Source organism: Mangifera indica, chromosome 11 (genome assembly GCF_011075055.1).
Source record: "Mangifera indica cultivar Alphonso chromosome 11, CATAS_Mindica_2.1, whole genome shotgun sequence".
NCBI classification, from domain to species: Eukaryota; Viridiplantae; Streptophyta; class Magnoliopsida; order Sapindales; family Anacardiaceae; genus Mangifera; species Mangifera indica.
Genome location: NC_058147.1, coordinates 4,387,519 through 4,402,183, shown reverse-complemented (window position 1 = coordinate 4,402,183; position 14,665 = coordinate 4,387,519). Strand labels below are relative to the sequence as shown.

Genomic DNA, 14,665 nt, shown 5'->3' with positions numbered 1-14,665 from the left:
AATCAATCATATTATAGTATTATCCATTGGCAACACTCTGATTTTACGGCAATTTGATAGAACTCACACCATTATATGAGAAGAAAGACAGTTTGAAAGGAAAAAGGGAAAAATGAGAAATATAAGAGCGAAAAGAAGAGGGAAAAACAGGGATTTAAAAAAAAAAAAAGACAAAATCAAGTTTCCACCACTCACTGGTTGTAATTTCTCACATATTTTAAAATTGTTAAAATTTAATTTCAAAAAAAAATTATGCTTCCTCCACAAATTATAAAGTGTGCCATTAAGACCGTATGTAACAATTCTCATATTTGAAGATAGGCAAACTGGGTAATGACTTGGAGTAAAGCTATGTACACATTTCTGAATACACAATTAGATATATAGATAATATATCATCATATGATTGGATATTATTGTATTTTTAATTTAAAATCACTCTATTATATAATAACATATTATATGTATATTTAATTATGTATTTGAAAATGTATACACATAGTTTTATTGAATGACTTGACGCGTTCACTATAAACAATGTCTATGTTTAATCATGATAGTGGAACTCATCCGGCGTTAAAGAAATGAAGGAACACAGAGACCAGGGAAGAGCCACCACTCCGCAGCCCCCATAGCCACAGAAAGCTTATGACCACCTTGAACTAATTTTACAGCAACAATAGTCACCAGAATTGAATTAATGAATACAAAAAGATGAAATCTGACATTTTTACATACATGTACAACAACACAGACAAGAAAGACATCATACCCAAATTTTCCTCATTAAAACCACTGCATATGATACACAAATGCAAGCATATTGCGTAGCTCAAAAGCAGGTACCAAACTACAAGCCCACAACCCAGACACACAAAATCCCAACAATCCTGGTTATCCATCACATTAGCACTCCATTAAACATGAATTCACTCACCAGTATCACCCTGTACAAAGATGTAAGCAGATTAACATAAGCTTAAATCTAGATCAAACGTATACACAAGTCCTTAAGTTTGGACTAAATTCACTGTTTGGAAGACAAGGCAACATTAAAGACATAGCACAGCCCATCTAACATACAAAGGCATAGACAAAATATAGTTTTGTTCCAACAAAGTCACCAGAAAGTTTATCCTCAGGCAAGAAAACAAGTTCTGGGCTCAGAAATGCAAGCTCTCACAACTTTAACGTAAAATGTGAATAAAACAGTTAGAGAACATGTACCACTTTCATAGGTGGTGTAAATAATCATCTTTGGAAGACAAGCGTTCACTGAGTTTCCTTTTGTTTTCCCATGTTTATTAAGCCCTTTGTGATTAGATAAGCGTTCCAGAATTTCTTCCATTACTTCTCAAAAGCTTATTTTGGTTTGCTGCATGGCTTTTCATCATAATTTCCTAATCACAACAAACCAAACTTATCCCCACTTTTTCATTTTAGTTGCCTAGTAATTATCAAACTATGTTGATCCTCACTTCATGACTTATAGATGTCAGCGTAAACCGTGTCCACAACAGAAGACAAGACATGTGAAATGGTGTAAGAATTTCTCAAATAGAGAAGCCAGAACATACCTACTTATGCTTAAGAGGTTGCACCCTTTCCCTTAACTACAATTACTGGGCATGCTGCATGGTTGGCACAATAGTTGCTTACGCTTCCCAAAAACATCCTGTTAACATTCAGACAGTTCAAAAGTCCTTCGCATATTGAAAATATTATTGGTTGCTTGAATACAACTTTAAGTTGAACCCAGTCCTACAATACTAAAAAAAACTTATACACAAGTTTTAGAAAATATAAAATATCAAAGGTTAGCAAAACTGGTAGAGTATTAGAACTTTCAAGGAGAAAACCTAAGTTCAAGTCTTTGTCACACTTGTGAAACCTTGATTTGAATTACTTACCCAAAAAAAAAAAGTTTTAGAAAGTATCGCTAACCTTCTCTATTGTATGGCATGAACCTTCAATCTGGAAAAGGTTAATAACCTTTCCCACATTGAAGTCTTTAACAAACTCCAGTGGAGATTTTTGAAAGAAATCTGAGCATGTCATTTATGTTTATAACAAATTTCAGAAGTTAATTGATTTTAAACCACATGGACCCACGTTTATTTAGTCCATGCTATAGGAGAGGCTTTTGTTTCATTTTTTGAACGGTAACGTTGAACAACTGATAATATGGTTCAGTAATGATTTCCAGAGACTTCACAGAACCTTCCCCTGTTCCCTAGAATAAAAGGCCTGATCAAGCCTGCAACTCAGCAAGGCTTGTTCAAGAAAGGACAGCAACGTTTTGTTACAAGGCAGATTCTTTTACATGTAAAGGCAAATTACTACAACAAATGAACCAAACCAGTTAAATATTTTGTTAGAACAGAGAAGGCATGGTTCTCACACATGCCTAGATAACCTTTCCCACACCATTTTAGAGTGAACAGATGTGAACATAATATCTTAAAGAGAAATAGCATCAAATGGGACTTTCAATCCTATGACCAGCACCGGTTGACTACCAATTTAACAGATTGCCAAAGAAACAAGTTAGTTTGTAACTAGAATGTGATGCTGCTATTAATTAATTTACAGTAAAACCATCTTCCAAAGTTGAATACCTCTTGATAGGGCCAAAGGCATGAGAGCCCATCACGAGCAAATCAGCATGTAATTTCTCAACGACTTCACAAATCTTTTCCTTTGGATCCCCAACCACTACTTGGCTTTTGACATTCACCTGAAATAATATTAACACACATAATGTTTGGAAATGAAAGTATATATACACTATCACTAAATTTGATGACAAGGATTTCTGTAAATACTAGCAAACGCTTGGCTCCTATCCACTGGTACAGCACAGATACAATCTAACCAATGCTCACGAGCCATTCAAACCTCACCATGGCAGCACTAAAAGATAAAAGGAATTCAAGGACTTGATCAGTAATATGGTATCATATGAATTTTTATATTTTGCAATTTCCATTTTGTCTTGTAAAAGAAACCGAAAATTGATGGTTTTTCGGTTTATATGCGTGGTATTTGGTTTTTCAATTTGCACTCATTGATCAAATAATACACTAAACATTGACAGCGTCTGGAAGTACTTCTGTAGCAAATTGTTTCAAGTAAGAGCACTTTTATAGACAGAAACACTACAAACCAATTTTTGAAAAGCCAATTCCCCGTCCGCTATTAGTAATCATTTTGTTAAATAATGTGTTTCACGAAAAAGTTCTTTTTTTTTTAAGGGGTCTTTGTCTAATTCAAAGAGACAAAAACAGATACAAAAGTTCCTTTTAATCATATTAAATAACTTTTATGATCATATAAACCAAAATTACTTCGAAAGACACTCTATACAACTTATCCATGGAGAGTCACTTTGTGAATATTTCCATTAGATATATACCCTGAGAAACCCAACATTTATCATTATTAATGATTCCTACAAAGTGAATCTTTGCTATTAACTTTCATAGAAGTAATTTTAATAGTTAACCATACTAATTTTTCTTTTTGGTTTTAAAAGAAAACAAATAGTATTTTCCATTAAATGACGAACAGTTTTCTTTCGTCCCTTTTTTCCAACCATTCAAAGTCATCTTGCCATTTGATAAATTTCTCATTTCAACCACACCTTAAAAAGATTTTAGTTCATATTTGTAACTCAAACGGAGTCAAAGTAAAGTAATACAGCCTGAACAATAAAAAAGAAATTGTGATAAATGAATCCTCACATTCTTTTCAGAGCAAATCTTCAAAGCATGTTCCAAAACCGCCTCTGTAATTTTCCTCTGGTGAGCTTCAATCGCAGCACTAAAGGCAGGTACCTCCAAATCTGCTGAAAATAAATATTGAACTAGCAAAGTCAATAAGATTCAAGAATTCACTCATTTAAGTTGACCAATTTAACTCCAATAAAATGAAATTACGAAACAATTACAGAAGTATAGAAGTATGTTAGCGATAGAGAGAGGAAGCAGCGCTTAACTGGGCCCACCGAATGGGATGGCACCGGGATTGAGCCCGGTAGCGATGGACGGTGGAGATTGGACGTGGAGGATGGTGAAGCAACCGGGAGGGTCGGTGGAATCGAGGGCAGGGGCTCTGAGCTTGAGGTTATCAAGCACCCATCTTAGGGCGTCCATGCTCTCCTCGCTGCCATCAACAGCGACGATCACACTTCTCAAGTTACCTGTCATGATTTGTTGAGTTGACTCGGGTCAGTTGACAGAGTGATGCCGAGAAGTAACAGTAATTGATAACTCTCTCTCCCTACTAGAATGTTGCGGCTCTTAAGGCGCGACAACAGCCGACACTGTCTTTAAATTGTCGTTCAAAATTAATTTAAATTGGAACTTTAAATTAGGTTGATCTATTTGAATTCAATCCAAATTCTTATTTAAAGATTTTGTTCATGCACTCGATAATATTATTAATTTTACGATGATATTAATAATATTATTTATTTATGATATTATCACTTTTAATTATTTTTTTGGCCAGTTCAATTAAATTTAAACTAATTATTTAAAATATTTAACTTAAATTAAGATATATTTAATTTCAACATTCAATAAGATCGTCAATAAAACCCTTAAACTTCTTTTATGACTATTAAAAAATATACGTATATAAATAATTTATACAATTTTATACGTAATTAATTACATATTATTATATAATTAGATAGTTTAAAATTAGAAATAAAATAATATTTAATCACAATATAACATATTATTAGTTGTATATATTATTTATGTATATAATTTTATTAAAAAATATATGTTTTAAGCTAGTATATATTTATTTTGTTTAGTATATTAAGTAATGAAATATTCAAGTAATCTTTTATTATTAACAATAATGTGGTAATAAATTCAAGTAAAGTCGAGTTATAAATTTAAAGTACTGATTCAAATTTCAAATTTAAATCTAATTGAGTCGAACATCTTTTAATTTGAATTCAATTTAAATTAAAAAATAAATTAAATCTTTTAATTTAAATTTAACTCAATTAAATTAAATTAATCTGAATTAATTTTCAAGACTAACCCAATTCAAATCACATCCAGGCCCTATTTGTCACCGTTGCGTAGCCGTAAAGCTTCATCAGCCTCTGCTTATACATTTCGTGTATCAATTGGACATCAGCCCTTGTCCACTAATGCTCAGTTTGTTCAATGAGCCCTCGTCATTGATGAGTCAAGGCTTCCAACTTTTCAAAATATATATTTTAATTTAATTTTGTGAAAACTATTAAATTACTAATACACCCTTAAGTAGTCAATGTTACCGTCCAAAATTGATAGAGGTTGGGAAAAACTTAATTCTCAAATTTAAAAGGTAGAAAAAAAAAAGTCTTTCAGACAAATATGAAACGACAAATTGTCGTTCTCTCTATTTCCTTCTTCACGTGGATTTGGCTGTAATTGGTTATTATTATATTTAAACATGATTATTTTACAAATTATAAATCACTGTTGGTGTAACTTGCCACTGAACAATTAAACAGTTGCTAATTATAAATCTCTCCCTCTGGCTTTCCTCTCTCTTAAACCATCCTGATCATTACCGGCTAACTAATATATTAATTTATATTAATTATATATTTTTATATATAATATATTTATTATATCATATTAATTTAATATATATAATTTTTTTATTTTTATTATGTAACAATCATAAAACATACCTCATATATTGTTTAATGTTAAACATCCCTGTACAGAAATTTTGGATTATACCTCTCAAAGCCTTTGAACAAAAGGAAAAACACTTGCCATTGTCGGCCAAAAGCACGATCTTGCATAGAAGGATCATGTTGACTGTATTATCACGTCCATTGAACAGGCTCGTTCGTACAAAATCACACGTCAATACCGTAGCGAAGCAGCCAGTCAGGCACCAATGTTCTTCTCGGTCCGTACAATGCTTTGAGGGAAAACGTACGAATGCCGCCAATCAAGCATCAAAATGGCCAGAAACTTTGTCACACTAGTAGACCTAAAATTTCAATGTGAACATCATGCGAGTCACGCTCCCAAAGGCAGCAAAGTAGGAATGACAAAGGTTGTTCCAACTTCCAACTTACATAAGAAAAATGAAAAAGAATGGAGAAGATTTCAGAAACTGCTTGCTTCCATCAAAATTCAGATGTACATAGTCATCCACGTTATTGCTACATTTGCTGTCTCACATTTTCCGCCAAAGAAAAGTAAGCACGCTTGATAGTGGTTTTAATCCCTATCTATAAAAAATCATGACATTGGACTAACACCCATTGACTCACTCTTGTCATCCCTAATTGTAATTAATGCTAATCATTATAAAATTATATAAATAATTTAAAATATAATAATTAAATCTATAATTATTATATTAAATAAGTTAAAATTTTATAAATATGATAAATGATAAAATTATATGTATTTATTTGAGTATGTAAATATATATATTTTATATATTATTACATAATTAAATAATTTAAAATTTAAAATAAAATAATAGTTAATTATATAATAATAAATATATATATATATTTAAAATAGATTCGAAAAGTATTGCTGAAAGATAAAAATGTCATGGCTTCTGCCTTTTCTTCCGACCGGAATATTGTAGGCACGGGCAATTACGTGTGGGATGGTTAATTCTAACTAATGTATATAGAATAATAGAATAGGAGAACACTCTCCACCGTCAGATCCCGCACTCCTTCACAAGTACCCCATCACATGCCACCATCATGCAACCGTCCAATTTGGTGTCTTTTACTGATAATAATACAAGCGTAACTATATTTGTCCAATAATTAAATAAGGAACTGAACCGGAAAATTTTTCCTCCGGACCGGTGGGTCCCGAGGACTCGAATATTTGATGAGCAAAGAATTCACGCTTCTCGAAAATTAAATTCCTTTCTCTTTAACATGAATTTCTTTTTTTACGTACAAAAAATAAAAGTTTTCTTAATCAAATTATAATTAAATCCAAAATAAGCAACGCCTAATTTCTATTGTTTTTCCGCTCCACTTTCTCTTTCTAGTACTCTGAAAACACAAGCCCTAAATTCTCTATCTGTGAGCAAAATTTTCCATCGTTGAAAAATCATCGACTTCACTCGCAGCCTGACGTGGCTATTTTGAATACACAGAAGACATCGACATTTTTTATTTGAAAATTTATACCCCCAGTAACCACCAAGCCCTCTGATCACACCAATCTTTGCATGCACAAATCGCTAGCAACGACGACTAGTCAATCTATGTTTAGTGATGAGATTAGGCGTTATTATTTCTCTGGATGCGTGGTATTAGGAACAGGATAAATGCATGTGACCGGGGATTTTGGGTTTTCTATCCTGGTCCTTGTGTCTAGTTTAGTTTTTCCGGTGATCGGCTTTTTTATCCGCCGGAAATGGCGGCTTTCTATAGCCAGAAGGGAGGAGATCAAAAGGCTGCTGATTTTGGCCTCCGAGGAGGCTGCTAGAGCGGAGCTCGAGGCGACTATTGGGTACGGTGCCGTTTCAGTTCCGCAGTATCCTCAATGCGCTGTTTGTTTCTCTCCCACCACCACGCGCTGCGCCCAGTGCAAAGCGGTTCGTTACTGGTATGTTAATTACGGTTTAGAAATTGATTATCCTGTTATATGGTTCTGTTAATTATTTATTAATTTTTAAAATTAATTATGTGTTGCTATATCCTTTAAATATAAAATTCCAAATTCATATGAGGGATCTATTATCTATGAGGCTTCTTTTATTTAAAGATTGCTATCTTTGTATAAGATTGTTTTTGGGGATTTTGATGAGTTAAAATTATATTCAAGTAAAATTTAAAAGTAGGCGCAATGATTTGAACAGTGTTTGTGATGAATCTGATTCTTTATGTTGCGTTTTTACTCATATGAATCATGTTATCTGCTAGAGATACAAAATTGTAGGAAAAAAGATCTATTAAAATGATGCAGAAGGCTACTTGGTACTCAGTTTATAGTAGTATATTCTAAAACACGAGGTCGACTAGGTAATAATCTTCCTACACAAGACTGTAACATGTTATCCTACTGGTATGTTTACCATTAGTACCTTTCATCCATATTATAGAGATATGAATAAATTTAAGGTTCCATCGTTTAATATCAGGGTCTAGTTTGTTATGAAGAATAGCTGTTAGTTTTATATATGTTTTATTGGGTAACAATACTACATGTCTGTTCATTTTACAATTTAGATGTTGCATGATGATCAAGATTTATACACACTATCAAACTTCCCTATGCCTCAAGTGGGTATAAGTTGGTCCACTCAGTTGATTATTTGTTTATGATTTAACGGAGGAATGAGTTCTTGGGGATTCATGTTTATTATGCAATTCTTGCTAGATGGTTTAATGTTTTGGGAGCTTCCTATTACTCTGTACTATATGCTGATTCTCCGTTTGTTGAAGCACAAAGTGTTAGAGTATCAGTCTGCTATCACTATTGTAGTTACATTCTCCTATCATGTAAATAAACCAAGATGTTTGGTGTCAGTGACTGTAATTCTCCCAACCTTTTTTCCTGCTCTTGTAATTCATATAGTATTGTCTTTTCATGATATTTACTTCGGAATTTAAAATGTTGTAGTTCTGGTAAGTGCCAAATTATTCACTGGAGACAAGGCCACAAGGATGAATGTCATCCTCCCAGCATCACTCAAGACAATAATGATAAAGGTGCCAATTCTACCGGCCAGGAGCAACGTGAAATTAAAGTTGACAAATTTAAGTTTGAAGGCAGACGGCCTCCAACATCAATTGATACAACATCTGAGGAATCTGCAATGTCTTATACCAGTACCTCTCCTGAATTCCCCTATGGGAAGGATGATGAACGGCCTCCAATATCGATTGATACAACATCTGAGGAATCTGCAATGTCTTATACCAGTACCTCTCCTGAAGTCCCATATGGGAAGGATGATGAAGTAAAAGTCGAGCTTCATGCAGATGGGGAAGGAGTTAGATCTACTTGTGAATATTCTGATACTTCATTCTCTGGATTCTCTGCTTCCCATACAAGCAATGAATCATCTGATGATGTTTCTGCCTGTGAGAGCATTAGTTCAAACGAGTCTGAGAAACTGGATGGACCTCTATCTGCTGGTACCTCTGTTGATATGCTTGAGACTGTTTCCATTGTCAAGAATCTGGATAATAGCAAGCCATTATCCCCTAAATTTGCTAGTTTGGTTGATTCTGTCAATAATTTCACTAATATTGATAAATTAAGTCAGATTAAACTTGGTGGTAGTGGAGAGGATCAGTGCACATCAATTAGTTCTTCAGGTTTGAGAATTAGTCGCATGCATGAGGGTTCAAATGCTGAAAATCAAACAGTGTCTTCTGGTTTCTGGGGTAGAACTCTGGAGTCCAGAACAGATGCCTGTGATGATTCTTCTTTGTCCAATTCCCCTTCGTGTTTGTCGAATTTGTCCCCTTCCCCCTCATTGTCTGCCAGGGGCTCTGAGGTGAAAGGGATTGTATCAGATGATGCTCTTCCTGCAGCTTCAGGAAGTCCCAAAGATGGAGCAGCTAAAACTAGTAATGTTGATTTTCCAGAGGTCAGGAGCTTCTCATCCTTGAACTGCAAATCATCCAGTCTTGCAGTAAATGGCACTAACATTGGTTCACATGCATCAAAGTCCCCAGAAGTGAAAGCTTCACTATCTTTGTCTTCTCATGTTCCTCTGTCTTCTAGTGCTAGAAAAGATTCAACAAGTGTGGATCCTTCAAATATCAGTAGCTTGCAATCCTCTATCTCTGAAAAGTCAAATAATGTGATTAATGACAATGTGGGCACTTCACATCATGTTGAAGAACATTCAGTTCCAAGTGTGAGATCTGACAGAATCAATGATGTTCAGGCAAGCTCTCCGTTTATCTCTGTGGCTGAGAGCTGCTCTTCAAATGATAAGAATGGATTAAAAACGTCTCTATGGAAAGCTGTCAATCAGTTCACAGGATCTAAATCATTGAACCAATCTCCATATGGGGTTGTAAGTGAGACTGCTGGAAGATACAGTGACAAGGTTTTGATTGGATCTTGTGTTTCATTTTTGTGGGTTTAACATTTTGCATTTGCAATGAATGCACATTAATTTTGTCTCATTTTTCTTTTGTTTCTACAGGGCCTATTCTCATATGAATTGTTTGTCAAACTATATAATTGGAACAAGGTCGAACTGCAGCCATGTGGCCTCGTAAATTGTGGGAATAGGTAAGGCTATGGTTCTTTCCTATTGATAAGTTATAATGACTGATGCATGGTTTATAGTAATGGCACATTCTTGGCAGTTCTGTTCTTTTTTCTTTTGTTGGAAATGAAAAACAAAACTTCTATCTATTTTAAAGCAATGTGGATTTTGTGTGTGGGGTTACTTAGGTGATTAGTTTAAGTAGTTACATGGTATTTTTTCTTGCATAGTATAATTTCTTTTAGTCAATTAACTTGACAAATCCATGTCCACATTATGTAATAGATCTTTTTATGGTAAGTTGATGAGATTTGTAAAGTGCAATGTTTCCAAATATTTCACTTTCTGACAGGGTAAGCAATGTGTTCTGCGTATTTTCTCATTCACCAATTCCGGCCCAACAGGGCTGTCAACTATTAGCTTGTTTTTGGCCTAGTGTAGTAGTTATCTTTTATGTAGAGAATTTCTCTTGCTTTTGTTAACTGCCAATATAATTTTGCAGCTGTTATGCCAATGCTATTCTTCAGTGCTTGACATTTACTCCTCCTCTGACTGCTTACTTTCTTCAGGGACTCCATTCCAAAGAATGTATGCTAAGCTCATGATCTTTATCTTTGATTTTACTTGTTTCTAATTCGTATTTTTTGCAGCATTTGTTACAGTGTATAAGTCTTCATAATTATTATCAATTCCAGGTGTTAAGAAAGAATGGTGTTTTACCTGTGAGTTTGAAAATCTAATATTGAAGGCAAAAGAAAGAAAATCCCCTTTGTCTCCCATTGGGATTTTATCACAACTTCAAAGTATGGGAAGCCAACTTGGTAATGGGAGAGAAGAAGATGCTCATGAATTTCTAAGGTCAGATGGGCTTTTAATTCTGAAACCCATTTTTGAATTTAGGTCTATTACTATGTTCTTATGATTTTATCTCCTGCTGAAAGGAATGCTTTTGGATTTGTTTTACAGGTATGCTATTGATACAATGCAATCTGTATGTCTTAAGGAAGCTATGGTTAATGCTTCCAGCCCTTTGGAAGAGGAAACAACCCTCATAGGCCTTACATTTGGTGGCTACCTTAGATCGAAGGTATATTTTTTTCCAGAAATTTTGGTCTAAAGTTAAGTGACTGGGCTGTTCTTCATTCCTTGTTTCTATTCTAAGTTGTGATGTCTTGTTGCCTCTATAACTGACTTATGCAAGATGAATTTCATATTGTACTGTAAATGATACATGTTCTGTATTGTTCTTGTCTGCAGATAAAATGCATGAAATGCCAAGGCAAGTCAGAACGACAGGAGAGGATGATGGATCTTACTGTTGAGATAGAAGGGGATATAAAAAGCCTGGAAGAGGCTCTTCGACGATTTTCCGGTACAGAGATTCTGGATGGGGAAAATAAGTACCAATGTGGAAGGTAAGTCATATTCACTTTGTTTTTGTATGAACTTGCGAGAAATTTAGGTTTGCTGGAACTTTTATAGCTTGCGGTCATTAGCTACCTAGCACGGATTATTCGTTTTTGACTTGCTGATTAAATTTGACTATCTGGTGCCTGATGTGGACATTATTTTGCAGATAGTTTATGTTTTAGCTAAATCCTTTTAAATTATCTTGCTCTGTCAAGGCCTTTCAAAGTACTGAGCTTGTTAAAATTTCTTTCAAATTTGTTGACTTGGACCAAATTTGATACAACTAGTATTCATGATGATTGGAAAATGAATGTTTTCTTCAGAACCAAAAGCTAGATATCCTAAAACTCTCATTGTGATTTGCTTTCATCTGTGGCTAGGATTTTATTATTTCTTAGGGTTTTGAGTATATTATATTATAGTTATAATTTTGCCCTGTGATTATTAAAAATTTGTGTATTGCCAAGTGGAAGATTGGTTTGGCACTCATCCCTAGAGTCTTCCATTTCTAATCCGGCTACCATCCTTTTTATTCACTTCCTGTCTTATTGTTTTCTTAGCAAATTGGTTTCCTTTCCACAGACTTCACTCTGATTTGAGAATTTTGCAGCAAGATTTTTTTTTCTTCAAATTTAGTTCTAACTGTTAAATCATTTTTAGTGGACATAATCTGCCAGTGGATTTTCTTTTTTCTTTTTTATTTTTTTGAGAAATTAAGAATTATATAGAACAAAAATATCGTACGAGGACACGAGGGGCAAACCCTAAGTAAATATCATAAAATACTCAAAATGAAAGACAAATAGAGGTGCACAGGCTCCAAAATGAATGACCAATGGATTTGCATTTTTCTTTTTCTGGGAAGCTACTTTCTGTATGTGGTTCATGTGTTTGCTTTGCTTAAGGAGGATTGCATGGGTGTTTTGTTCTTTCACAAAATTCAGCATGGGCCTTGGTTGCCATTTTCTTGCGGAGGAAACATTTTTCCAATATGTTTTTGTGAGGTTGCTGTCAAATTTTTCATTTTTCTCACTTTATTGCTACTATTTTTTATTAGATGCAAATCCTATGAAAAGGCCAAGAAGAAGTTGACAATACTGGAGGCTCCTAATATTCTTACAATTGCATTAAAGCGTTTTCAGGTAATATTTTTGGTGAATGATGATCCTTTGCTCTGCTGTTTACGGATTCTTAATGATTTTTGATGCTGCATTATCTTACAGTCTGGTAAATTTGGAAAGCTCAATAAATCTATTCAGTTCCCGGAAATTCTGGACCTGGCACCATATATGAGTGGAACAAGTGATAAGTCACCTATTTATAGGCTTTATGGAGTTGTGGTTCACTTGGATGTTATGAATACTGCGTTTTCTGGACACTATGTGTGCTATGTAAAGAGTATCCAAAACAAGTGGTTTAAAATTGATGACAGCACGGTATGTTAACTATTATTTATCATTTTGTCCTTCTGCCTTCACTAGTAGTTTTTGAATGTATCCAAACTTTATGCTTGGACATCATGAATTTGAATTTATATTTCTTATCAAAGAAAAAGATTTTTTTTTATCTTCTTTAGAGCATTGCTCTTCCCAAATCCTCTTCCCTCCCTCGTTTAAGTGCTTGCTCTAGAGTCAATTTAAAAAAACTGTGTCTAATTTTAATGATGCCTGTGAAGATGCATCTTATTATTATGGATTTTTTTGTCCCTTTGTGGAATGCAAAAAACTAGTTAGATGCTCTGCAAAACTAAAGAAATTCAGGAATTTTAAGCAAGTATATATGACTGAGCTTGTGTTTGTGTTTTTAAAATGCTATTGTGAACAACTGAAAGCATTGGAGGCAATCCATTCACAGAATTTTAACTTTGTACCATCTTTAGGTAACACCTGTGGAATGCGAAAAGGTGCTAACAGAGGGGGCATATATGCTCCTTTATGCAAGGTAGGTGATCTTAGAAATAGGTTTATTTGGATGAAGATAGATTTCTGTAACTTTGTATGTGTGTCTGACTCAGCAATTGTCTTACAGGTGCTCTCCCAGGGCTCCTAGATTGATAAGGAACAGAATAATTTCACATGATCTGAAAAGTAAAGTGATTCCTTCCTGGGTAACTGGAAACAGCACTACATCAAAGTTAAGATCCTCTTCCACACACTCTAGCATTCAGTTTTACCCTAGCTCAATTCCTCCTGATGGTCGGGCTGGCATTGAATCTTTTTATTCAAGATTTCACCAACTCCAAAAGATCTTCGAAGAAGATTCCAGTGACAGTTCATCGCTTATTAGCAGCAACTCCGATGAAGGCTCCTGCAGCACTGATAGCACTCGGGATTCTTCCAGCGCTGATGACATTTCTGATTGTATGTTTGGGGAGTCAGGATGTGGTTGGAATAGTCCTTGGAGGAATTCTTCTGATTCCGACGCCTCTTCATTGTCCTCTTCCTCACCTTTGGCATCAAGGCATTCAACCTTTTCTAACTCAAACCGAGCCAATCTCACAGGATCTGGCATGGTAGGTGTTGGTCATAGTAGGAGTAGCAAGCCGGTGGATTCAGAAGGTAGGGGAAATATATCGATTTTGCATTACGACACAACTAAACAGTGTAGAAATTTAGCTAGTAGTAGTTGTAGGGAGACTGACTCAGAAAGCTTAGGACGGGTTAGCCCTTTAAATGCTGTAAAATCTGAGGTAAATTTTAGAAAAACACCCAAGGAAAGTACAGACTAAGGCATCTTTATTTAAAGGTAATGAGTTAAAAGGGGGGTGGGGGGTAAATACGAATAGGGGAGAGGCTGTATGTGATGTACTGCTGTAGCTGGCCTTGTTTGAAGAATGAGCTATCACCATTTTGTCCATGTCTTTCCCTTTTAATAAAGTGATATAGAAATCTTTATAAAAAGAGTGTACAGTTGGAAAGGGAGTTCCCATGGTGGAGACCCTGAAGTAGTGTAAATCTAGTTAACTCTTCGTAACGTTCGCCAAGAATGAATAAGACTTCTACTATTTTGGGTT

At 34.7% G+C, this 14,665-nt stretch overlaps 2 protein-coding genes across 5 annotated transcripts; one reads left to right on the top strand and one right to left on the bottom strand.

The window, feature by feature from the left end:
- Positions 1-479: 479 nt before the first annotated feature.
- On the bottom strand, positions 480-4,352 carry LOC123228633 (universal stress protein PHOS34). Of its 4 annotated transcripts, none has more exons than XM_044654069.1 (5): positions 3,998-4,352; positions 3,744-3,847; positions 2,619-2,737; positions 1,582-1,675; positions 480-947 (listed from the first exon to the last, which is right to left on the bottom strand). In XM_044654069.1, the coding sequence occupies exons 1-4, from the start codon at positions 4,206-4,208 to the stop codon at positions 1,588-1,590; spliced, it is 522 nt and encodes a 173-aa protein (XP_044510004.1). In that variant the 5' UTR covers positions 4,209-4,352; the 3' UTR covers positions 480-947; positions 1,582-1,587. The 4 variants fall into 4 exon arrangements, with proteins under 4 accessions (XP_044510004.1, XP_044510003.1, XP_044510006.1 ...); XM_044654068.1 differs by having other exon boundaries at positions 1,578-1,675; positions 3,998-4,350; XM_044654071.1 differs by having other exon boundaries at positions 3,744-3,844; positions 3,998-4,348.
- A 2,534-nt stretch (positions 4,353-6,886) lies between these two features.
- LOC123229482 (ubiquitin carboxyl-terminal hydrolase 17-like) lies at positions 6,887-14,665 on the top strand. The gene is made up of 11 exons (XM_044655326.1): positions 6,887-7,616; positions 8,634-10,077; positions 10,177-10,265; positions 10,745-10,830; positions 10,938-11,100; positions 11,209-11,329; positions 11,500-11,657; positions 12,710-12,794; positions 12,876-13,088; positions 13,532-13,593; positions 13,681-14,665. The coding sequence occupies exons 1-11, from the start codon at positions 7,336-7,338 to the stop codon at positions 14,378-14,380; spliced, it is 3,402 nt and encodes a 1,133-aa protein (XP_044511261.1). The 5' UTR covers positions 6,887-7,335; the 3' UTR covers positions 14,381-14,665.

Bases quoted from the DNA above. Each gene is read 5' to 3' on its own strand.
- LOC123228633 (XM_044654069.1), bottom strand. From the start codon at position 4,208: ATGACAGGTAACTTGAGAAGTGTGATCGTCGCTGTTGATGGCAGCGAG. The intron at 3,848-3,997 runs GTTAAGCGCTGC...ATTTATTTTCAG, and splicing joins CATCCCATTCGGTGGGCCCA to CAGATTTGGAGGTACCTGCC. The intron at 1,676-2,618 runs GTATTCAACTTT...GAATGTTAACAG, and splicing joins GCCTTTGGCCCTATCAAGAG to GATGTTTTTGGGAAGCGTAA.
- LOC123229482 (XM_044655326.1), top strand. From the start codon at position 7,336: ATGCATGTGACCGGGGATTTTGGGTTTTCTATCCTGGTCCTTGTGTCT. The intron at 10,078-10,176 runs GTTTTGATTGGA...TTGTTTCTACAG, and splicing joins CTGGAAGATACAGTGACAAG to GGCCTATTCTCATATGAATT. The intron at 12,795-12,875 runs GTAATATTTTTG...ATTATCTTACAG, and splicing joins TTGCATTAAAGCGTTTTCAG to TCTGGTAAATTTGGAAAGCT.